At 34.5% G+C, this 25,906-nt stretch overlaps 6 protein-coding genes across 8 annotated transcripts; 2 read left to right on the plus strand and 4 right to left on the minus strand.

Annotated features, from left to right (window-relative positions):
* Window positions 1-5,815: 5,815 nt before the first annotated feature.
* Window positions 5,816-6,265, minus strand: LOC122302572. The gene has a single exon (XM_043113883.1). The coding sequence runs from the start codon at window positions 6,263-6,265 to the stop codon at window positions 5,816-5,818; it is 450 nt and encodes a 149-aa protein (XP_042969817.1).
* A 2,834-nt stretch (window positions 6,266-9,099) lies between these two features.
* Window positions 9,100-9,549, minus strand: LOC122302601. The gene has a single exon (XM_043113926.1). It carries the CDS (start codon window positions 9,547-9,549, stop codon window positions 9,100-9,102), a length of 450 nt encoding a protein of 149 aa, XP_042969860.1.
* Window positions 9,550-9,878: 329 nt separating this feature from the next.
* LOC122302865 lies at window positions 9,879-12,304 on the minus strand. 3 transcript variants are annotated; one of them, XM_043114313.1, is made up of 3 exons: window positions 11,590-12,304; window positions 10,659-10,850; window positions 9,879-10,207 (listed from the first exon to the last, which is right to left on the minus strand). In XM_043114313.1, exons 1-2 carry the CDS (start codon window positions 11,849-11,851, stop codon window positions 10,696-10,698), a joined length of 417 nt encoding a protein of 138 aa, XP_042970247.1. In that variant the 5' UTR covers window positions 11,852-12,304; the 3' UTR covers window positions 9,879-10,207; window positions 10,659-10,695. The 3 variants fall into 3 exon arrangements, with proteins under 3 accessions (XP_042970247.1, XP_042970245.1, XP_042970246.1); XM_043114311.1 differs by having other exon boundaries at window positions 9,879-10,214; window positions 11,590-12,164; XM_043114312.1 differs by lacking the exon at window positions 9,879-10,207 and having other exon boundaries at window positions 10,371-10,850; window positions 11,590-12,292.
* A 150-nt stretch (window positions 12,305-12,454) lies between these two features.
* LOC122302864 (50S ribosomal protein L22, chloroplastic-like) lies at window positions 12,455-14,901 on the minus strand. Its single transcript, XM_043114310.1, has 2 exons — window positions 14,567-14,901; window positions 12,455-13,009 (listed from the first exon to the last, which is right to left on the minus strand). The coding sequence occupies exons 1-2, from the start codon at window positions 14,799-14,801 to the stop codon at window positions 12,636-12,638; spliced, it is 609 nt and encodes a 202-aa protein (XP_042970244.1). The 5' UTR covers window positions 14,802-14,901; the 3' UTR covers window positions 12,455-12,635.
* Window positions 14,902-16,760: 1,859 nt separating this feature from the next.
* Window positions 16,761-21,423, plus strand: LOC122302863 (ELL-associated factor 2). The gene is made up of 4 exons (XM_043114308.1): window positions 16,761-17,050; window positions 17,586-17,953; window positions 19,959-20,001; window positions 20,608-21,423. The coding sequence occupies exons 1-4, from the start codon at window positions 16,924-16,926 to the stop codon at window positions 21,015-21,017; spliced, it is 948 nt and encodes a 315-aa protein (XP_042970242.1). The 5' UTR covers window positions 16,761-16,923; the 3' UTR covers window positions 21,018-21,423.
* Window positions 21,424-21,659: 236 nt separating this feature from the next.
* Window positions 21,660-25,147, plus strand: LOC122302862 (ATP-dependent Clp protease proteolytic subunit 3, chloroplastic). The gene is made up of 5 exons (XM_043114307.1): window positions 21,660-22,120; window positions 22,563-22,677; window positions 23,760-23,935; window positions 24,445-24,540; window positions 24,653-25,147. The coding sequence occupies exons 1-5, from the start codon at window positions 21,800-21,802 to the stop codon at window positions 24,941-24,943; spliced, it is 999 nt and encodes a 332-aa protein (XP_042970241.1). The 5' UTR covers window positions 21,660-21,799; the 3' UTR covers window positions 24,944-25,147.
* The last annotated feature ends 759 nt before the right edge of the window (window positions 25,148-25,906 follow it).

A 25,906-nucleotide genomic window follows, 5' to 3' on the forward strand; every position in this document is an offset into this window, starting at 1 on the left:
AATCTTGATTGTATTCATGTAATTTGTAAACGAAAAATGTTTGGCAACCAGAAGATTTTAGATGATTTTTGAAAGAGAATTGTTATTCTAAGACCTGGCCTACAGTCTCACAATTTATGTGATATAATTTGATTTATAAAATTTAAATTATCTTATAAATATTCAAATTATAACTTGCAAATAGTGTGTATTACAGACTTAGAATAGAATCCTTCTTGTCGAGGACACCGACCCAAGCACTAATATGGACAGTATCCATGTCCCTATTGGATGCTTTATCCATTCCTGATAAGTGTATTTAATTTTTTTTATATTTTTATATGCCTTTTTTTAATATTTAATTTTTTAAAACAAAATTCACAACATCCTTAAAAACTATTTTCTTAATCATTAAATAATTAAAAAATTTTATCGACGCACTATGGGATGCTTTATCGGGAAAGCATCTTTCCAATAATAATTAGTACTAACCTATTTCCTTTTCATCCCGCGTACAGCTAGCTTAATAGATACAGATGATCAATTGTTCCTTTAAAAATAGAATATCTAAGAAATAGCAAGCTAGCTTGCTCGCTTGTATCCAGCTAAAAACTGATGAACATACACATAAATAGCACTTTTAAGGATGGAATTAGATATTAAAACGTGCTCTCTCTCTCTCTCTCTCTCTCTCTCTCTCTCAGAGTTAATTATTATCATCAGAATCTGATTCAGCTTACATATACGTACAACGCGGGATCACGTTTTTTTCTCAGATTCGAGATCTATGTTGAAATTGTTCTTTCAAGCACAGTTACGTTCCATGACTCCCACACATACAGATAACTTCATGATGATTTGATTTCTCAGAAAGCTTCCTAATTCATGCATGCAGATGAACTGATCCAGTCAAGCAGATATAGCTAGCTAGCTGCGTGTATTGCAAAACACGTACAGCTTCCGTGGATGACTCGGAATATTTACTTTCTAGCTAGTAAGACTTTGCATATGGAAAGCAATATTCTCGACGACAAGAACTAGTACCAGTCCATGTTTTTCACGAACCAGGCTATTCATGTTATCGTTCCCCATGAATCATGATAAGCCAGAGCAAGCGGCTGGCCGGGCTGGCAGGGGCACGGCGGTGCCGGCCTTGACTTAGAACTTAAGTATTCGTAATATAACCGTTTACAATAATCCTAAAATATTATTTTATAGGAAAATTATATTTTACACCTCATGCACGAACTACCGCATCTTTTTTAATGTGCACCATAAACTATATACGAAATTATAGTAATTGCATTAATTTACACTCTAAACTATCAATAAATTTCAATTTTATGTTAGCTAATATTAATTAGCTAGGTACTGAATTAAGGTCTTTACACTATACATTATTAATTTAATTTGTAATATTTAAATTTTAAAATTTATCTTTAAAATCAAGTTATGACACGTAGATAATATATGCATGGTTTAAAAATTTTCAAATAGAATTATTTTTCCATAATATTATAGCATCGTTTAATGATCAGTTGATACTATAATTTCTTACATGATTTTTGGGGGGTAATAAGTAATTATATAGTTATTATTTACACGATTAACTTGATGCGATCGCAAAAATAATCTTATATGAATTAAATAATTCATTATAATAAAAATGATAATTTGTGACAGATTATATGAGACGAGAATGATTATTTACAACCAAAACAGACTCAATTTAAAAAAAAATAGTTATTTTCACAAAAAATAACTACTTGTCATAACTGAGCAGTTTTCTTATAGTGTTATAATTATAACTTATATTATATATATATATATATATGTATATACACGGAGATGATATTTTGGCCTCGCCGCATCATATACACATAATGAGATCAGGATTCATTCTTTCACGGGGCCACTGATCACGTTAATTTATTATATATCTAAGTAATAGTTTTTTCCTTAATAGATATGCATGCATTTTTTGATTAATTACGTTATCAATTATCTAGTTGATTTTAGGAATTGCAATGTGGACACAAGAAGCGTATATATATAACCAATTAATTTGAAACGTGTTACGTACGTACTTATCTACGTAAGAAAATGTAACCAGCTTTAATTTGGTGTCAAATTTCGAAAATTACATGATATACCCGAATATATAATAGTATATATTTACTCCATAAATAGTCAACCAAAGCTAGCTCTCTGCATTTCGTATTTATATAATATTTTACGTACGTACTTTGTTTTGGGACCGGAATTATGGTTTTTCTATAAGTACTATTTTTTTAATTGTCTAAAACATATTCGTTACTTTTCCAGATTGGAGCTAATTTGATCGAAATTACGTCATTAAACTGCGGCCGCCACTTAATTAGTATTGGCTGGAAGGTTAAAAAAAAAAATAATAGGAATAAATTATATATATATATATATATATATTTCCCTATTGTATGACATGATGATTGATATATAAATAAAAAATATAATTAATCTTCTAATCACTTGATCATTTCAAGTTAAGAAAAAGGGATAGGGTATGTTTGGATTGTGAGATGAGAATTTTTTATTTCAGATAAAATTAAATTTAAAATATTATTTTTTAATGTTATTATTATTTTAATACTTAAAAAAGTTGAATTGAAATTTTAAAAAATTAATTTTTTTATTATATTTTATATAAAATTAAAAAAAATATATATATATAATATGAAGCCTCATACCACTTCTCAATCCTATATATTATATAATAAAAATATTTTAAGATAAAATAACTCGTTACGTGAGCCGCGCGAGTGTGATCGAAGAGTTTCAAGCGTGCCTACTTCTTACCGTCCAGCGTGCATGCAACTTGGGTCCAGATACAAAGAGCTCTCAAGTAGCTAGGGGAAAACATGCATCATGTGCAGCATTTATTTTGTTTTTCCTGATGCTTTAGGAGCCTGCATCTGCATGCAGGTAGGTGGGGGCAAGCTGGGGCAAGGGACTATCAAGAGTCGGAAGAGATCAAGTGCCTAGGGAGTCTGCATTAGTACTTGCTTTATTCATTAGAAAATAAACATCCTTTTGTTTTGGGGTAATATTACAGGAGTCTGCAGGAAGGAGTACTTGTACTCTTCATTAGTCTTTTGATATTGAACCGATCTTCATTAATTTTAGTTCGATCCTGATTATGATCTCATTCATGCTGCGTACTTATTTATGATTTTATTACGTATAAATAAAATTGTATATTAATTTACGTATCAATATTATTTTTTTATATTTAAAATTTAAATTAGTATTATTTTTAATAAAATTTATTTTTTAATCAATCACATTAAATTAATATATATATTAATGTGTAGTTATACTTACAACTAGATTTTTTACTTATTTTAAATACAAACTAAATTTTTCACTTATTTTAAATACAAAATTCCTGAAAACATCTTTATATGGGAGATTCAAAATTTTTTCGTATACTAATACTACAGTACTACTGCTGTATAATGACCCGTACGTGTTTAATTGAGGCGCGCAGCATATTTCTCTGTGCAGAACAAAGCTACAACTTGCAAATGAAGCCAATATCCTACGAAATTAAGCTCGTTTGGTTATACAGATCAGATGAAATAAAATAAGATATTTTAAATAATAATAAAAATTTTTATTTAAGATAAAATAAGATAATTTGTAAATATATATATATATATATATTTAGATGATGAGATAAAATAGGATAATTTTAACTTTTTGAAATTTGATAAAAGGGTGAGTCTCACTAATGATGGAAAATTATTTAAGAATTATTGAGTAATAGTTATGAATATATTAATAAAAAAAATAATATTTATGAGTAATTAAAAAATTATGTATAAATATTTTATTTAAATTTTAAAATGGCCGAAATTACTCTATAATCCTAAAAAATAAAATTTCTTTTTAAAATATATTAGTCTAATTATGACTTATTTATTTTTTTTCTATATAGGAAATTCAATTTTTTTTGAGTTATAAATTAAAACATTATTCTAATTATGATTTATTTATTTTTTTATATATAGAAAATTCGAAATTTGAATGGCGTTGGTCTTGGCCGGGGAGAAAATGGGTTTGGGCGTTGATAATGAAGACGGTGATTTCAAAATGAGAACGAAAAAAAAAAAAAAAAAAGACACAGGAGGATGACTGCTTTAAATGCTTTTTACTGTGTTTTTTTACTTTTTACTGTTTTTTTATCATCAGTTTTTAATATTATTATGGCATTTGTTGAAAACTGTGGAGATCTAGAAGTTTGATCAATTGTTTGGTTACTAAAATCATTTTTCGTACAGATCGAACATCTCATCTGGCTAAACAAACCAGGTTTGAAGTTAGGCCAACCCGCAGGTTACGTCAAAGTAAATTCTCTTTGTCGACACTCAAAACTAATCTGTGTACTTTTTCGAACTCTGCCAAAATTAATCTTAGTATTATCAGATCAAACAAATCCCCTATGCTTAATGCTGTCAAATCAAAACAGGCAGACGGCCCTACTTTTCAAAAGATTATGCAGCACCATCGGAATCTTACTACTAATGCCACCATGAGGCCAGCGGCGCAGATCATGATTAGAATGTTACGACTTTTAAGGATTATTTAGAAAAAAGAGCGGTGCTATTCAACCGCTAGGCGTTTTTCTTTTTTTTTTTTACTTTTTTTTTAATATATTTAATATTTTTAAAAAATAAAAAAACATTTTATCAACAATGAGAATCCAAATTTTGGAGAAGTAAGTACAGTTTTGATGGCCATCGAATAAGTAAAAAAACAAGGAATAGAAAAATTATTCATTGGAGAGGACTCAAGTATCACCATCCAGGCAATTAGTAATTCCGGTCATATTCTGGATTAGACCATGTACCCAATTATCAATCATATCAACTATCATCTTTATTCCTTTAAAGACTGAAATGTGAAAAAAATTCATCGATCTTTAAATCAATATGCACATAATCTCGCATAATGGATAGTGGAGATGAAAGCCTTTGGTAACATCCCTTTAATCCAAATCTCTCCCTTTTTATTGAATTTCTATAATAAAAAAGACCCACCCCTATGTATAATTATCCCCTTCTAACTTTGTAAATTTTAGTTGCCTTTTAATATATTATACAAATCTTGCTCAAAAAAAAAAAAAAAGAGAATAAAAAAAAAATTCGTGACCAAAAGTCACTTTGAAACGACAAGGAGAGAAGACACAGTAGTATTTTTTTAAAAAAATTAAATAAAAAATATTATAAAATTAAAAAATATTTTCTATTATTATCTTTAATCTTTCTATATTACACGGATGGTTTTGATCATGGCAAACTATAACAGAAGTAATGCCAAATAAGTGATGATTCAAAACCATATAACAGCATGCGTACCGCAGGAAACACGCACAGATACACAGAAAGTCAGAAAGAAAAAGAAAGTAATTAATTAAGAGTAATTAGCGAATGTAATACGGAAGCAATTAGCCTGATGCGCTGCTCCAAACTTGCTTTTTCAGAGGAAACGACAGTACTCAAGAAAGTGCATAATCGCGTAATTAAATAAATGAACGACGCAATTTTAGAATCTGGCCGATCGAGTCCATGGAAAAGCTTACATAACTGGACAAGCGGCTAATTCAGTTGAAACCTTGACGTTCTCAAAATAATGTAAGAGAAGAACCACTAAAAAAGAAAGAAAAAACTACATATATTTGTCTTTTGTTGCTTCTTACATCTCCATGCCAGAGCCTATGATCATCGCTATATGTAAATAAATAATAAACTATTTGTCTTTTGTTGTTTCTGAACGTTGTGGCTAAAGCAACCTCGACTCATACATGAGCCGCGGCTAAGATTGCCTTTGCTATCTCTAGAACATGAAGAAAGAACATCCCAGCAGATACAGGAACACTCAACGTAACGACTGCAGCCATCCCCAGCGCCAAACTTGGCCTAATACTCATCAAATAAGACTGCAACTGCCCTATTACTTCGCAAACATCCTCATCATAATGCCTATAATATTGTTTCTCCCACTCCATCCAGTTCGATGGTGGCTCGGCCTGACTCGTCTCTGAAATCTTCATCTCCCTGATGCGCATTCGCAGCACGATCATGTTCTCGTCCACGAGCCGACCCCCATAATCTCGTCCATTTCTTTCTGATCTACCTGCATTCACTGTCAGCCCAACTTGTTTTCTCCGGCAATTAGGTGATGGCAACGATATAACAGGCCGCCACGGATGCAGGGCGGCGGCGGATGAAACTCTGGTTGCTTCCATTGATGCAGTTTCTAGCAGCTAGTAGCGAGAGCTTATAACGTAACTCAAGCAAATTAATGATCGATCAGCTAGCTTGTGTGATTGCGAAATATATGAAGTACTTGTTAATTTTTCTTTGGCTAATGAAGAAAATATATACCATATGGGAAACTAAGCGTGAAAGGAAGGAATATATATACACTTATAGATCACGTATAAGGGATATTGTAGAAAGGTTACGTGACAAAACATAAGACGTATAGATTGTTATCGATCGAGGAAGCTCCTATATATATTGCCTAAACCGTGTGGAGATTGACGTCTAGTGGCATAAATGGCAACGCGTCTCACTGTGTGATACGTGTATCGTGTGGTGCGTGTGTTTTTGTATACTTGGAGACGAAGGTTCGGTTAATTAATTAGCAACAATTAAAATAGTACGCCCACTAAAGAAATAGTGACACGTCTGATAACTTTTTGGAAGCTGCGTTGAGGACACTAATTGGGACTCGGTCATATATATTTTTTTATCTCCTTACTTAGCATATACCATCAGTTTCATTGGCGGTTTCCAAATTAAACAGTACCACGTACGAATGAAAAGATATGAAAAAAAATGGATGAGGTCAGGCTCGTTCTTTTCTGTGCATTTCCTTATGGCTTTCCTATTGGATCTCCCCTTACGGTAAGAATTAATTTAATTATTCATGTTAGCCCTTGGCCTTGATTTTTTTAATATTCGTTTCTTGTTTATATATAAGAGTCTATGAATTATTTGTAAGCTTTAGATTAATCAGTAGTACTAGATCTATATTGCCATTTGATGCCTGAAAAAAGCTCAACTGATCATCCGCTAGGTTGGTTTTTATAAGCAATGACGGCTTAATATAAATTGAGGTTTAAGGCGAAATTTAAGTATTCATAATTATAATACAATAAAATATATAAATTATTATATAAAATATTTTCAAGATTTTCAACAATGACATTTTATTTAAAACCTTTAAATAAAGTTTTTTTTTTTAATTTATATTTAATACAACAACTTAAATGAGGCCTCAATGTAAATTTTGTGTCTTAATTTGACAAGATCTTAAAAAAAGTATTTAAAATATAAATAAGTCATTGTATTAAATATTAAATTTAGTATTATGGGACCTTCCACACATTGAAAAAAAATTTTAAAAAATCAAAAGTTTATTTAATGAAATGGTTTTTCTTTTTCTATTTTTTTTTTCAAAAAAGAATTTGAAAAAAACACACCTCATTTTAATTTTTGGAGGCCTTATATAGGGTGGAAGTCTTAGGCAATGACTTTACCATTGAACCAGCCCTGTTCATGAGATTAACTTCTTCTAAAATGTCTACTTATAAGATTTTCATGACTTTTTCCTTGGATGCTTGTGACCGTATGATAAATGTTGTAGGTATATATAATAGAACGATGCTACATCTACAGAGAAACTACACCGAAGGTGGCCATTGAAAAGGCAAAAAAAAAAATATTCATTTTTTATCTGTATTTTTTTAATATATTTAAATATTTTTTAAAAAAATTATAATATTATTTAAAAATAATTTCTTAATCACTAAGTAAAAAAATATATATTAAAAAAAAATAAAAAATACAATCGGTGGCCACTTTATGCGGATAAAGCATTATCCTATATAATATTCTAAAAATTGGATTTGGACGTTTATATCTCTGTTTAATGGACTTTTATACTACACCTGTGACTCATGAATAGTCATTTACTCTCCATCGGACCATCACTATTAAAATTCGGAGGCCACTCTGTAGGGACGATACAAAGGTTCGTAGGTACGTAGTCCTCTCTCTTCCCTTTAAAACCCATTCCTCAGATGCAGATAGATTGGATGTCAAGGCCCGGCCTGTTGATCCACAGCTAAGGATTAAAGGGCTACCCAAACCACGCACTGACACCGACACCCATTAAACCATGAGCCGGGCTATTATGCCTGCCAGCTGTTACTATTGAATATGCCGTTTAGAATTTTTTTTATATTTTTTTAAAATATTTAAATAGTTTTAAAAAATTAAAAAATATATCAATATATTTAAAATCACTTCCTTAATCATTAAATTTAAAAAAAAAAAAATTGATGAGAGGTCAATAGAAGTAGTGCATTTGGTGCGGTAAAGTAGTTTTATTCTTAAACCATTATATACACACATGTTCATGCCACCGCAGCATGACATTTTGTTACAAGCCGACTGCTTATTATCATATTTATCATCATTTGTTGGTAAAATTAATGTGTTTGCTAACACTTCCAGTAGTGTCGTTATCTATTTCGATCCGTTCAAATTGATGATTATTTGGATGATCAAGACAATTATTTCGGTTTCTTCATTTTACCAATCGATGGGGGGGAAGTGAAATTGATAAATCATACCAGCAATTTTCAGGCAAAGCTAGCCCTTATTTATATTCAAATATAGCAGCCAGCTTCAGGTATGGTGGGTAAGAAGATATTCTAGCCAAAACCCAAAGCATCTCATACATTTGACCCTAGAAATAAGTCAATAACTTCTTCTTTATCTTTTTTTTTTTTTTTTTTTTTTTTTGTATTTTAAATAAGTCTAGCTATATCTTCCACATTCAAGCATTAAAAAAACCTCCTATGGTACGTCCATGCAACATATAAAGAGCCTGAAATTATTTAGTAAGGCATATCAAAGAACATGATCAAATAATGCTCCATTCAAAGAATCTTGCCATTCCCAATAAAAAGATGGGGAACATGCAGTGAAATATACAATATACAAAAATCTATGATGATGATCGGTATTTACATATATGGGTCGATAACTACTGCAAGAATTAACCAAATCAAACGTGATGAACGGCGGAGAAGAACCCATTAGCCACCTCCATCAAACGAAGCAGAATCATGACCGTCGTAGTCGGGACACCCAACGTGACGAGTGCAAGCAACCCAAGAGCCAAACTAGGCCTAGTGTTCATCAAATATGATTGCAGTAATCCTACCCAATCACAAATAGATTCGTCATAGCATGCGTAATATTGCTTCTCCCATTCCATCCATTCCTCCGGAGGCTCGTAATTCCTCTCAATCACCTTCATCTCGTGAATGCGTTTCCTCAAAATTATCATGCTTTCATCGACCCAGCAGGATCCTCTATGGTCTGGCTCGTGGGAGTCTCTTCCAGCTGCAAAAACCATGGCCCTCAATCTTTTCCCATGCAAGAATCTCGTTTTGCCGAAGGAAAACGGTGGAGGAGGGAGTACTACCGAGAAACATCGAGATGTCGCTTCCATCCTGACCAAAGTGAACGATATATGTTTTGCTGAAAAGAAAGAACAATAAAGGAATGATGGATGCGGAGGAACTGCCTTCCATCTATTTATAGATTTTAAAGTCATGATCTAAGGTTGGGGGGAACTTTACTGGATAATGGACGCGTGTCCCTAATTTCTCTGCATCTCACCGTCCCCCTCTAATATTTTATTCCTCGATATAAATCTTCGGACATTTCTCATTGGCCTTCTGCTTCTTGGAAAGGTTCTTAGAATAAGGCCAGCGCTTACATATTGATAGTACGATCATTGATTAAAGAAAAAAAAGAAGAAAATTCAAACGTTATAAGTTATAACAACTAACAAGTTGGTGTTATTAATCTATTATTTGTTGTAGTTTGTACGTGTCTAGCACAATGCATGCCGTATTACCAGGTATATACATGTGAGCACTTATTATTATACTAAGAATGTGGCATCCAGATCGTGTCGCTGCATAACCAGGTGACGATTGTAATATTGCCACATGGCAAAGTTTCGATGCATATCAATAATCAAAGAGCCGAATGATATAGCCGCCGGCGTAAGCTTTTATCAAAGATATCTTAAGGCTAGGGACTCCAAATACCAAAAGAAACACCTTGTATCGGACAGCAAAACCCTTCGATTTTTGTGTCATCTGTTGCCTACACAAAAATATGGAAAGCTTTGTAAGCGACATGGGAGAATCCCAAAAACTTTGTTGAGACTTTAAGCTCACGCAAATGCATAACAGTAAAGCTATATGTCCTACCAGACTGTTAGGACCCAACATTTGGGTCTAACACAAAATCTCAATCAGAGAAACCAATTTGATATACTTCTTTTTTTTATTTCGCTTTCAACGAGTGTGATCAGTTTCGGCCTCAAGCGGCCGGGAAGGGAAAGATTCAAACTAGTCCGTTTACACTGCAGAGGCATGGTCCCCAACATATTGCATTTAGTTTTGGGGTTAAAACTTAAAACCAATATGTATTAGTTGCTACATACATCAATTGAGAAGGGAAAGAAAATACACATGAACAATATGTATGGCAAACATATCATAGAAGCTAGGAAAGAGTCCAGAATCTTGGGTAAAAGAAGTGAACCAGATCTTAATTAAGTTGTGAAAGACTGTCAACTTCATCAGTCATCATAGGAGGAATGAGGAGACGCAGTGCATCCAGGGTCAAAGGGATCTTCAGACCCACAACAATGCCAGTATTGAACAACTTTGCCGGAGTTGGGAGTATCCATGGTACCTCCTGCGTACACACTTTCAAACTTCCTCTTTGTTTCTCCTAAGGGAGTTGGGGATGGAAAAGAATGCAAAACGAATCCAAATCAAACGCCACAAGAAGAGCAAAAGCAGTGAGCACATATAAAATAACAAAGGAATCAGTATATATAGTAGTGGCAACTCTTGTTATGTTAATAATGTTTCACAAGCACAGATTCACAGATCATCATATACTCTGATCCAAACTTCACAAGAAATTCCAGAGCCAGAAAACCAAATTACTCTTAAATCCCCAAAATTGCAAACCTGGACTGGACAAGGTATACAAGTAGATGAATGACAAAAACACACAAATATAGGTACGCATGTTAATTCTTATATCCCCAAAATTGCAAGTGCAAGCCACCAAAAAGAAGCCTCCATAAAAGAGACCGCCAGTCTACGACGAGAAGTTTAAAGGATGATCCCAATAGGACCGCATTTTATCAACAGGCAAGTTGACATGATTAACTTTCATCATTTCCTTTAATAAAAGCACATCACAATGAATACTTCCATACCTATAATTCACTGTTTCGGCAACGCAGTGTACCAGCCATCTTCCAGGAAATAAACACACTTATGTTCAGATTCTGTTCATTAACTTCTTTTTTTCCTTTTCTCTATTAGATTCTAACATTAAAAAATAGGAAAAAAAAAACAACCCTGAATTCATTCAGTTTACGATAAAATACAAAAAATAAATAAATTTAAAAGAGCAGAATCTAACGGCAAATTAAATATATTGAGGAAGCACGTACCACCAAAGTGAGCGGTGTGGAAGCGGCAAGCGCGAGGGTTATTGAGGGCCGGGTCAAATTGGGTCTTGCAATTCTTGCAAGTTCTGAGGGTAATTTGCTCGTTCGGTTTCGCTGAGCATCGGACTGCCCGGAATCTCGGGGGCGAATATGTGCTCTTCTGAGTCTCCGACGTCTGTAATCTCAGGGTTTGAGGAGCAATCGGTGGATTTTGATGGAAGAATATTAGAAAGCGAGCCTGTGAATGAGAAAGAGCTGCAGCCATGGCTCTCGCTGTCAAGAGCAAAATCTTAGGGCTTTCTTTTTACTCCTTTTTTCTTTTAAAATCTTACGGTGTAGCACGCACAAGGCTCGAGTTAAGCAGGGTAGTTGTTGGTAACATGCGCTGGTAGTTAATGGATATTGATCCGGCAGATCCTCGAATGGTTTGAATCCAAATGGGAGTTCGACCCGACTGGACTTTACAAAGATCCCATACCAGAGTCTTTTCTAGATGGTAAACCCGTGGCTGTCCGAGACAAATTTGGTTCCTCTGAAGATGATGAATCCAATCCCACGTGTCGCTTTGAGATTGAGCAGTTTCGTATCATTAATGCAATGGATTGAGCAGTTTCGTATCATTAATGCAATGGAAAGCTAAGTATGGATCTACAGACTGCACAGCTACAGATTTGTCTCGAACACATAAGCTTTTAAGGAATCTGCCTCTCAGCAACAACATCGGACCATTGTCGAAGCAAGAACCTTGTAATGCTGGTGATTGAAACTTCAAATTTATATAGTATATGATTGTTTCTCGAACAATTCGAAGTATATCATATGCATATGATATGCACAATAATAGTAGCAAACAGTAAGAAATATTAGGTGCTGGAAAAAGTTAACAATGAATTGATAATTGAACAGTCATGAAAATTAGGAGCGAGCAACATTGCATCCAGGGTCGAAGGAGTTATAAATGTTGCCATGTCTTTTGACATTTCATTACAAGCTGGACCTCTGTCTCAGATTGAACCGGTATCAAAAGTTGCGTGCATATCTTTCTGTTATTACAAGCTTGTATCTTTCACCACAACAGTGATATGACAACTGCGCCTTCTAATCTGATAAGCTCTTCCCCGAGCTTGAAGTCTAACTTTTTTCCTCGTAACACCCTCGTTAACTTCAGCTTTACTAATTATTAAACTTCCTTCATCCAAACCCATGTTTTTAGTGGCGTTTGCTGCTGCAGAATAAACCAATTTAAGAACAGGTTCACATGCTCGGTAAGGCATGAGCTCCAGTATCATGAGTGATTCCTCGTATGATCGTCCGCGAATCTGATCAATTACCCTTCTAACTTTATTAGCAGACATCGGTATATGTTTAGCAATTGCATATGCTTCTGCATAGGTGTTCTGCTTTCTGTCCTTTGTCACTGTCCCTGCAGTATTACATATATGAAATTATTTCTTTCACAAGTTTCTGTCCGTTTGATTATCTAATTTTATTCATAATGCACAGCATGAATAGTTAGAGAGTAAAATGTTGATATACAGGAAATTATGAATCATGACTTCTACAACATCCTGGGAAAGGTGCTGCAAGTATATCAGCACGCAGTGAAAAATATCTCTTCCAACCCAACATCACCGTACATTTCTCCTAGGAAAGCCAGGAAGTTCATCCTGCCCTTATATGGACAGATTTTGGGCAACAACCACAAGAAGTGATTAATTACTACACAAAATTTCCAGATTTCCAATAGCACCTAAGTTACAAGGGAGTATACCACCGCAGGTCCACAACTGACTTGACTTTTATTCAGTAATTTTTTTACAAGTCATGACTCGCCATTGTGACACATACAATATATTCGATGGCCAAGCATAAGAAAGCCACCATAAGGATGTGGAGACGGGCTAATGCTAAGTTGGCTCAGGAAACTATAAGAAGATAGTGGTCAATAAACTATATTTTAAAGAGAACTTGAGCCACATCATCTAATCCTGCAAAACTTATTTACTTCAATTGAAATCTACACATAAATTAATTATAAAAAAGAAATCTATACAGAGATTATAATTTTCAGTTTTAACTAGACGTGGTATGCCTTAGAAATCAAATTTTGAGTAGCTTTTATCAAGCAGCATACTTCAGTGAAAACAAGATAATGAATCACCAGTAGGCTGTATGCACGAATTAGTATACTTACCATTTACCAACATGTAGGCTCACCATCTAACTTTCAAACACAAAGAACCTAGGAGTCATGTCCATTGTGAAAATTATAATGCAAATGTGAAGACTTTCCCTGACTTGCTTAAGTACAGTTAAATAAGAGCTTTTTATAAGCAAGATTTTGATTATTCATTGTTTTCGGCATTCAAACAAACGGGGATTTGTTTTTTTTTTTTTTTGTGTGTGTGTGTGTTGTTTTGTTGTGGGGGGGGGGGGGGGGGGGGGGGGGGGGGGTGGCGTTGGTTGGGAACAAAGAACAAATCCGTTAAGCACTCCACATCTCAACAGAATACCTTTCCTACTCTCGAATTTAAACTATTGTATCAAATCTCAGTGTCATTGCAAAATTATCAATCATTCATCAGTATGGATTCACCGCTAGCCTTCCTGTCTAGCATGAAACCGTCCTCGTCACATCTCCGTTGGCGTCCACGGCCCAGCTGTTAATCCTCTACAAATGGTTTGGTTACCTCAATGAAAATCTGTGTATGAGTTTATCTGAAATTTGAGGATGACTTAAATTTGATTTTCTTTATGGGATCTAGACCCAATGAAGAGGGAGAGTTATAGCCTGACTTTATTACTTCATCCCATAAGCAGTGGTCTATTTTGCGAAATGCACAAATTTTAAGAAAAAATATATCGCCAAAAGATCTCATTTATCTATAAAATAAAATCATTAAGCTCGGATAAAATCTTCTCCTTAGCAAACTGACAAGGATGGAGGGCGTGACATTTGGGGGTGGGTCGAGTGGGGTACCTTCAGATGGAGTAGTCTCGGAGGCCGTAGCACGAGGGCGATTAGGCACTCGGTCTTTCTGGGTTTTGGAATCCCAGGATGTTTTGCGAGGTATATGATCATTAGGCTTCGCCTGGAGTCGAATAGCCCGGAATCTGGTCTTCGAAGAGGGAGCTCGGTGGAGTGGGAGAGCAAGCTGTGGAGTCTGATGGAGGAAAGCCAAGCTATGCAGCGGAGGAGAAATACTAAGAGCCATGGCCGAGCCGAGAAACAAGCATGAACCAACCAGCAGGGATAGGGTTGTGAGGAGAGTTGTTTAGGGGTTGAAAAGCATAAACAAACGTCTGTGAAAACCATGGAAAAGCTCACTCGCTTGGATAAAGTAGTGGGCTCGGCTTCTAACTTTACTAGGGCTCGTAGTTATGGGCCCAACATTGTCAATTGGGCCCACGAGTTTGTACAACTATGTTATAATTTGTTATATAATTCATAAGAACAATAATATATTTTTAGGGAATAATTTTACTTATCATTTCTATATATTATATACTATATTTATTTTAATTTTTTTTTAATTTTTCCTACAACAAATATGTGGTGTATGAATAATAAGTAAAATAACTAAATTAGTTTAACAATAATAAAATAAAATAAAAAATAATATTAAAATATATAAAGTATGTAATGTAAAACGATGAGTAGCCTTCCTCATTTTTACGATATACAAATCTCACTCATTTATCTGAAAAAAGAATAAGATCTATTATTAAAAAAATATTTTTTTTATACGAGTCTTATATTTACCCACTCTTTTTAAAGGGAGAAATGATATTTGCAGTCGTAGTTGTGCAAGCGGCGTGCAGTCGCTTTGAAAAAAATTAATTAATATGGGACCCACATGAAAAAAAATTAATTTTTTAATTGTGGACCCCACTATTTTTCAAAGCGATTGCGCGGCGTTTGCAATTCCACGACTGTATGTAACATTGCTCTTTTAAAGGTAGTGCGTGAAACTTGATGATCCTAAAACTATAAATATCATTGCTCAATTCATAAATATGATAGTTTTTCTTTATAAAAAACATGTTAGTTTAATTTATATAAATATTAAAATTTTGTACTCGACCTCCACTTAAAACAAAATCATAAAAAGAGATTGTAAGGGGAAAGAAAAAAAAAAAACTACCTATATCGTTGCTATTAATTCTTATAATTCCTCTACATCATAAGAAGTTTGTGTAAGTTAACTATTAATGTTTAAACTATGATGTGATCAAGTACCACTTTTATTTATTACAAGTCATGGAAAACTAAGCCATTTAAAAGTAAAATATGTGTAGTGCGTGTTTGAGATTGGTAATATGGTATTGATATTTGATAACAAAGCTGTAATTTTAGAGTTTTGTTAATAATTGTTATTATTAACAAAAATTTTTACTCTTTGATAAATATATCTAAATATTTTTAAAGTTGTAAAACTTGTTTTCAGCTTTTTGTATAATCTTTGTAGGTAATTTTCAACATATGTTTCGATTTAGAGCTTTTATTTTTTTTTTAAAAGAAATTATCAAATGAATCCATATTTTTTGCTAAATGGTCTGGTTTGGTTACATATTTCGGATTAAATGAGATAAGGTATTTTGAATAGTAGTAAAATTTTTTAGTTAAAATGAGATAAGATAGTTAGTAAAAAAGTATATATTTAGATAGTAAGATGAAATGAAATTATTTTAACTTTTTAAAAATTTGATATAGTGGTTGGTATTACTAATTATTAAAAAGTATTTTTAATTATTGAGTAGAAAATATTATTAATACATTAAAAATAAGTAATATCTATTATTAATTTAAGAACTCATAAATATTTTGACTCTCTCAAAATATATTTTTATCTTATTACATTATGGCCTATTTATTTTACTATATTTTACAAAATTCAAAATATATTTTTCTAATTATATATTACAATAAAATAAAATAAAAATTCTGATAAATAATTATATATATTGAATATGTGATAATCAGCGTTACTATAGTATTACTCTAGCGTTAGTTAAACAATGAGAAATGAGATAAAATCTTATTTATAATCGTTCGGATAAACAGATAAAAGTTGAATTACAACTCAGTTTGGGCATCAAACCGGCGTAAATGTTTTTTTTTTTTATACGAAAAATAATCTTAAAAAAAAACAAATATGAGAACCAATCACTTAACAGGTGTAAACAAAATGAAATTGGAGGGAGAACATGGTTGATTGCATCTAGACCAAAAGATCCTCTCCTTCGCAATACGAATATCCCCCTCTCGCTCTCTGCAATTAACTCCAAAACCTAGAGTTTGAATTCTGGCCACAGGACCAATTGAGCTTAAAGAAAATGGCAAAGAGCAACAACAATGAGGAGCCCAGCACTGCTCCTCAGCCCGATAGGTGGTACAACCTAGCCCTAGGGCCCTCTTTCAAAGATCATCGTAATCCCTCCCCCAAGTTCTGCACTTTACGCTGTAAGTCCTTTACAACAGAACCATCTCCCCTTTTGAATTTTCTCGGCTCTATTTGGTTCCCGATAAAACTAAGCAGAAGGAATGGAAAGAGAAGAAACTTTTACGTGCCTTACGGATTATCTTGATTTTTGTTCATGATTTTAAAACGAATTTACTCAGTTTGGCTGAACAGTAGTATTGGAGTGCAGGATTATTGTTTATTGAATTATAAGTAAAAAACTTATTAGTTAGTTGTGATTAGTTGATGCTATGTTTGCTTGGCAAGAAATCTCGTATCGAGATAACAGAGGACTACTTTGAATGTAACATTGGCTAGTTTAATTGTAAGATAAGTTGCTTATTGTTGTCATTTTTCTCTAAACAATCTAGAATGCACACAATTGGGAAATTCGTTATCAAACGAGATGAAATAAAATTAAAAAGAACATACATATATATATACATCATATATCAATTCCTCATACTCCGTTGCTAATCAGCTTCTTTATTAAGTGAGTAAGAAGATGATGATCCACTAATTTCTGTGTTTACCCAGATGATTTTAAACCAGCTTCAATTGATAAGAACCAATCTGGGTCCCTCCATAAAAAGTTGGACAACAGAGTTACGGTAGAATTTCAGAATAATCAACCTGGGAAGCCCAAAGTGAGCTTTGAGGGTACCTGTGAGGATTACAAGGAGAGTGATGCATTGTTGTTCTTTGATGGTCAGACCTTTCGGTTGGAGCGGTTGCACAGGGCAGTTAAGCGGTTGAGGCATGTTCGGCTGCCTGGTGAGCCTGCAGCTGTTACTAACTTTGCCACAACTGCTTTAGTTGGAGCAACTGCAGAATCTTATTCACCACCACCGGGCAAACGATCAAAAGTCATGTCTTTGAACAATGACGTAGTCCATCAATTACCGGTGAGTTTTCATTGCCTTTGCAATTCCTTTTATCTCTTGCAAGTATGAAGACGTCAGGGAGCGAAAATGGGGTGCACACTTTTATCAAAAGTTTGAAATAGAATACTATCACTTGTATTTGGATTGCTATGGCACTTACATATTTGAGATTTACTAGACAATGGTATGTTTGAAGTACATATCGTGGCCATTTCAATCAAAATGGCTTGGATTCTTTACACCGTAGGAGACACAAATAGGGCTGTAAAATGAACCAAGCTGCTTATAAGAAGCTTGAGTTTGGCTCATTAAAATGTTTATTTGAGCTTGTTGGCTCAAGTGGTATCCTTGGTCTTGGTGGTATGCTCCTTCCAGGTCTAAGGTTCGAACTCTTGGGTGCAAACAATTTCTTGGGGCCATCGGAGTGGGGGAATGTTCCCTTGAATTACCAAAGGTACACTTGTAACTTCTTGCTGCGGAGGCCTGTGCATCTTAGGATTAGTCAGGAATTTGTTCTGAGACACCTTGTGCCAATAAAAAAAGAACCAACTTAACAAAAGCTCTTGAACATTCTCTAGCTCATTTGCAAATCATAAAAGTTTATCTGAGTCTTGTGCTCATGTTCAGTTTGAGCTTGACCACAAAATATACAAACCAAGCTTGAATGCCTTTGTGATCAACTCAGCACGGCCAATCAGTTTTCAGCCCTACATATGAGTCCTTGTTTGGCCAAAAAGTGACCATGCTGACTCATATATACTGCTGTGGCATGGGCTTTCAGCTGTTTTTTGTAAAACCCAACCTAAGAAGCAATGAATTGGACTAGACCTGTCCAAAAAATAAAAGGAGCAATGAATTGGACTAGATCTGTCCAAAAAATAAAAGGAGCAATGAATTGGACTAAGGTGGTACTTAATGTCGACCCAACATATGGAGGTTCATGCACATGTATGGATGTCTATATGCCTGAGAGGCTGAGACCAAGGAGGATATGTGATGTTAAGAGGTGTGAAAGTTCAACCAGGTGTTGGGGACTTTTTGTTTTTAATGTATTGCAACAATTCGATCCAAACTCACACAGATTGAACTTAGAAACTTAATATAATTCCGCTTGAGGTTCCTTTTTTTTACAATTTTTTTCAGTATTGATGTTTAATCCGGGCAGAATCAGTTTTACCTTAACTTAGGGTCCGTTTGGCAACACAATTAGTCTCAAGTATTTTCAGATATTCTCAAATATTTCTTTCCCAAATATCACTCAAACACAAAACATTTTCAATTTCAAATTTTCAACTTTTTCATCTAATCATTACCTAATCATTGCAACTTTTCCAAACTCCCAAACAATTTTATTTTTTTCAAATTTTAAAACAAAAATTATATTAAAAAATTGTATTCAAACGATCTTTTAACTTTATAATATTTTTATTCAACATTTTCTCTATCCTTATCCAAAACCCAATAAAACATATTAACTCAAATTATTTTTCTACTATTTACAGAGAGACTAAGATATTCTGCTTAGAAAACTGGCCCTTAGAAAACTGCTTATGATGGCATACTGTTGGTACCTGTTATAATCTTACATCGCATGCCGACACGAGATCGTTGTCCTGTGGGAAGAAAGTCTCGTTTAGTTTGTGGGGGTAGTAGCTGTATCGATCTCATACCTCCACTCTAGATTGGTACTTGCAGTATTTATTTATAACTCAAGAACCTCCACTCTAGATTGGTACTTGCAGTATTTATTTATAACTCATGAATCCTTTAGTAGTCATTTTAGACATTCTGAGATCAAATTGCATGCCATGCTCTTAATTCATAAGGCATGACATGCATACATGACATTTTACAAATGATACATCATGATTTGAGAATCTTTTACTGATTTGAAATGCCCCGACTGTTGTGGGTGGGAAAAATGAATAAGTTAGATACATCATTTAGCATTGTAATCCCTCTGTTTTTATGAATTCTTTTTCTACTGTATCAACAAGTCAAATTTGTTCTGTTTTGTACTGTACAGGCAGAGGTTGAACGGATTGATATTGGCATCTCAGAGAGCTTAGGTACGTCTTTATATACTTTTCTTTCTTCCCGTTATTTGTTTGGCCATGGATAAAAATTTCAATGTGCTGTGGACTAGAGTTTTTTTTTTTATTTTTTGCATGAGTAGAATTAAGTTTATGAATTTTCATAAATTGGGTTAAGGCAATTCGGAATTGAATGAAAGGGATTTTAAGTATAAAAGGGGGTTTGGAGCACTATTGAAAAAGCTTGATTTTGATCAAGAAGTTGAAGAACTGAGTTGAACATTTTGAAACTCCAATAAACTCTGGCGTTCTTTATTTTGAATGATTTTGCACTTAATTGAGAGTTTAAAAGAGAAAAAGCCAAAAGATGCAAAACCTAGCATTGAAAATGTTATCTCTTCCTGCCTTTTTTTTCCCAGATCAAACTTTTTTACAAATAGATGGATGTACCAAAAAAACAAGTCAATTTATCTTAACCAGAATCTCTATCACTTGAAGGAATTTTATTTGCAACTAATACCTTCTTTTGTTTGCATCAATTGGCCTTAATGGCTGTTTTTCCTTTTCCTAAGTAAATATGGATATGCTTATTCAACATGTTCTTATGATTGAATCCTTGACCCATTTATCCTCCTGATGCAGATGCAAATTATTCACCTTCACATCCAAATCCATCGACTTCATCACCAGACTCCAAGGATTGTGAACTGGAGGAAGACATAGATATAGTCAATGACAACGAAGATGATTTTGGAACCGCTGAGAATGAAAATCTCACTGAGATGGAATTCAACAAGGATTTTGATATTAACTTGCCACATCCAGCTGACATGGATGATGAGATTGCTGAAGTAGATGTCAGTGATGATGTAATGGATAAAGGTCCCAATGCTGCAGAAGCCCTTAGAGCACAGGTGAATGCTGAGGCGAGAGAGGAGGAGACTTCAAGCACAAACAGTAGCAGTGGGAGCGGCAGTGGGAGTGGGAGCAGAAGTGGTAGTAGCGGTGGTGACAGTGAAAGCAGTGATGGTGACTCGGTCATCTCTATCTAGTAGCGAACCGTGTGGATCACCTTAGGAATAACTTTTATAACCTTTGGTTGGCATACTGTGGTTTCTGCCCATGTTCAAAACGAGATGCAAAAACAAGCAACATAAAAGGTTAAGCGTTGGTTATTAGGATATGATGGCTAGACAGACTGGATTGTCATGTCTTTGTATTTTATTTTATTTTTTCTAATCCCATCTCCTTGTAAATTATGTGCGTAGCACTAATATTTTGAGAGTTTTGTGGCTAGAATCGAGATAGGGCTGTCCTCCTGACCCTTTTGTACATTATGGTAGTTTCTTAGGTAATTTGATTGAACCAAATGTAAGACAACTCAAGGTACTTGAATTGTTTTATCAAGTCCTTAATAAAAGCCCCCCAAAAAGGGCCTTTAATCGAGTTATTCTACAATTTTTGTTCATTCAAGCTGCTGTAAAACAGAAACATAATCACGTCATTTGATACTAGAAAAATTGAATAAATAGGTCATCCAAAAATGGTTCATGTTCAAATATTCTCTATAGAAAAATCCAATAATTAAGTAATAAATTATATTTTCAGGTCAATTTACATGTCTTCAAAATTTAAAGTTTGAGCCTAATAAACCTATTATCTTTGCAGGGCCAAGGCAGCGCCGTAGCGCCACGGTCGACGACGTCGTATACTGAACTAAACGACGTCGGGCTCGGAGCCTATTTTGCTATCAATTTCAACTTATTTCCGGGCAAAAGAAAGAAAGCAAAGCAAGAGAGAAAAAAGACTGTAACATAAAATCCTACGGAGAAACATGGAGATGAGTCTGACATCTGCAGCCTCACCTTCTAGGTCTATGTGCTTCAACCATGGCGTTTTACCCCCGAAGTCCCCAGTTGTAACCATTAAGAAAATCGCTACAGGTAACGCTACCGGTAGCGGTAGAAGAAGAAGAAGAAGACCCGTGTCTGCAATTAAGGCTTTGAATAGCTCGTCTTCAAAGCAGACCTTATCGAGCAACTGGGATATTTCCCAAGACTACTCTGCAATTTCAGCTCCATGGCTGCCCAGCTTCGAGGAGCTTGACACCACCAACATGCTTCTTCGCCAGAGGATTATATTCTTGGGCTCTCAGGTCTCCTTATTCTATCTCTCTAGAATCGTTAAAATTGGGGCTTTTATGGCTTAGTTGTTTGATTCAGAGATGGTTTTTCCAATTGTTGGTTATTTTTAGTTTGTGTTAATTTGCTGGCTTTTTAGTTGAAGTTGAAGTTTTTGACTGAAAAGCATTTTTTTTTTAAGTGTTGTGTTGATTATTGGCTATTCAGTTCATTCCTGTTAAATCTTGGTGGTGTATGGTTTTAGTTTTTGTACCTGTTAAATTTTTCTTACAAGCGTAGCTGTTGATGTTAGATGATTATTGCTGCATGCGTTGTAGATCAGAAGCTGTATTTACCAATTTCATTGGCGTTGGAAAACCCATCGCCTCCTCCCTCTCTTCGCTTATCTCCCAAGCGTGAAAATGAAAAAGATAACCCTAGAAGTATTTAGATTTTTTTCCCCTCAATGATGGACAGGTCGATGACATGACAGCGGATTTGATCATAAGCCAGCTTCTATTTCTGGATGCTGAAGACTCAAAGAAAGACATTAAATTGTTTATTAATTCACCTGGTGGCTCTGTTACTGCTGGTATGCCAGAAAGTTTATTCACCATGCTTTATTCTTTGCTTCGCTCCTTACGCTTATTTTTGTAATATATGTCTTCCCATTTTTTATATTTTGGAGTATATCGGGGTTGGTCAAAGGAAATGAGTTGTTTGTGAAGAGTGCGGGCTTTGCTCCCTTAGGTGTTCATTCTTGTATCAGACAATAAAAGCTTGAAAATAAATACTAACAATTCTCCCTAAAGAAATCACGTCAAAGATATACTAGTTCATTGTGCTTCTGAATGAAGATCATTTGTAGATGTTAAAATGGTCATTGTATCTCTGAAAGATGGCTTGGATTGGAAAATCTTAGCGTGATTTTTTTCAGTCAAATTTGTCAATTAAACCTTCTTTGTTATGTCAGAGATGGTGATTAGGCCCCGTTTGGACAGTGAAAGTATATCATCTCATCTCATCATTACAACTTTTTAAAATTCTCCCACAAAATATAATAAACAATTCAACCTTTTCAATTTTCAAAACAATAATAATATTAAAAAAATAAGATTCTAACAATATTCAATTCAACTTTCATCTCAACTCATCTCATCTGAACTCACTATCTAAATGGCATCTTATATAGGGTAGTGGATGGTTCAGATTTTGTGTTAATGTTTTCACTTGGATTTGTGACAGCGAATTTGACAATGGATGGTCTTGTCATGCCTAATATTTGTTTATATCCTGTATATTGTTTTTGTCTCTACTATATCTTCTCGATTTGGGTGCTTCCATGGAACTTCTTAGTCACAGGCAGGAACCTCAAGAATCTGTTATGCTTGGAGCTTAAAAGTTTACCTAACCAACCTAAGCCCTGAGAGAGAAGGTTGTTAGGATGACAGTAAATTAATCCATTGAAATTGTGAGTGCCCCGCTCCCCACCAAAAAACAAAAAAAAGGGAAAAACTGTGCAGGTTTTTAAGTAACCACAAGGTAATTGGCAAAAATGGACATTTTTAGCCAATGCAAGTGATTGGGGGTATAAAGCTGCATTGAGCAGTAAATCTGAAGAACTCCTTTGCCTGCTTTTTATTAATTTGCTCTCCATTTTTTTTATGCATGTAGGGATGGGTATATATGATGCAATGAAGTTGTGTAAGGCAGATGTTTCAACTGTGTGTTTGGGGCTTGCTGCATCTATGGGTGCCTTTATCCTTGCTTCTGGTGCAAAAGGGAAGAGGTTCTGCATGCCAAATGCAAGAGTGATGATCCATCAACCACTTGGAACTGCTGGGGGCAAAGTAAGTACTCGGTTAATGTTATGTGGTTATCTTTTGAATTATAATCCTTTATGCCTTAATTGGATTTAGGGGGAGAGAGCGAGGAATGGTAGGGTTTGGAAATAAGTAATGACGGGAAATGAGACTTTGATTGGGAGATCAATGTGGGAGGGGAGAGGATTTTGAGGGAAAAGCAAGTTAGCCCCTTTTCTGCCCTCTGGGGTGATATGGAGGGAGAGTAAATGGTGAACTTGATTACATTGTTTGGCACACGGGACTGATGACTGGTTGTTTCAAAAAATGATTAACAAGAATGACTTCCTTCAGTCAACAACAGACAATGTATTAAAAAACCTAAAGTTGTTTCATAAATTTTATATAGAAAACTTCCCAGCTATCATGATTATCTATTGAAAAGGAATTTTGCAGGAGAAAGGAGAAATATGTTTACAGGAGGCTGATCCTTCCAGTAGTGATCGTAAGGTAAAACTCTTTGTTATCTCTCACTTAATGATCACATGTGATTCCAGGCAACAGAGATGGGTATACGAATAAGAGAAATGGCGTATCACAAGATCAAGCTGAACAAAATACTTTCAAGAATCACAGGGAAGCCTTTAGAGCAGGTTGGGCATCAAATCATATTCCCTTATTTTTAAAATTCTATGGAAATCGAACCATCTCTTTGCTTTTCTTTTCACCCCTTTTTTTCCTTCTGATTTGTGTATTTATTTTCAGATTGAAGCAGACACAGACCGTGATAATTTCATGAATCCATGGGTAGCCAAGGAATATGGGCTTATTGATGCAGTTATTGATGATGGCAAGCCAGGATTAGTTGCACCCATCGCAGATGCAACACCTCCACCCAAAACTCGAGTCTGGGATCTGTGGAAAGTTGAGGGAAGTAGGAAAGCCAAGAAGAATTTGCCCTCAGAAGACAAGATTTTAGAGAGTGGATATAAAGGGGGTCAAGGTGATGGAGAGAGAGACGCTGAACAAGAAAAGCAAGCATCTACTCCTGTATGAGCTGCATTTTTAGAACACTTCCCGTGGCTCTAATTGGTATAATTTCTAATATTTATCTCTCAGAGCCAGGGCGTTTTTCTTTTCTGGGACTTGTTTAATGATTCTTTACACTTAAAAATGCTTAAGTTGCCTTTGTAACTTATTTGTTCTTGTTTAATAATTATGGTGAAGCGCTTAGGGTGCCTTTCGGAGCGGCAGACGTCATATTGGGATTATTCTTTGGCAGCAATATTCATGGTTTGATCTTTATAAAAATTGGCCACTTCCAAACAGGCAACATGTTGAAGCTTGATTTTAAGGAAAAAGACTACTATCTAATTGTGTTTTTATATCCGATGGATATCTCATGGAACTAGGAAAAACAATTCTACTCTCATAAACTTCTTTTCAGCAAAAGAAAAAATAAAATAAAAGTCACAAGAGAAATTTTTAGCTACAAAGAAATTATACAAAAGTAAATCTATAAAATAATATGATTTATTTATTATAAAATAGATCTAATGGATTATATAAAATCACGTCAATTTATAAATTTCTTTTTATGTATTTACTTTGTGGATGTAGCACTTCTCAAGTCACAAAATGTATCCGACTGTTTATATAAATCATAACAATTCTGCTAGGGACTGTCGGAAGATGCAACTGCAAGACAGTCATCTTATATATTATGCCAGGTCAGCTAAGTTATTAAAAAAAAAAAAAAAAGATGACCAAAGTAGAAAGAAATCTTTCTCCTTCACAGGTTTACAGTCGCCCAAGAGGACAAAGCCACTATCTTATTACTTGTGCTTGTATCTATGTTTGTTGCTGCGTTGTGTATAACCAAGACCAACAGCAACCTTTTAACCTTAAAAACTGACTTCCACACTGTGAAAACCATTTCGCAAGAACTATTTCTCACAGCAATCGAGACTTCCACTACCACGGTTTTTTATTACCACCCAATGCTGTTCTGTCGCTCAA

Source organism: Carya illinoinensis, chromosome 3 (assembly GCF_018687715.1).
Source record: "Carya illinoinensis cultivar Pawnee chromosome 3, C.illinoinensisPawnee_v1, whole genome shotgun sequence".
Classification (NCBI taxonomy): domain Eukaryota; kingdom Viridiplantae; phylum Streptophyta; class Magnoliopsida; order Fagales; family Juglandaceae; genus Carya; species Carya illinoinensis.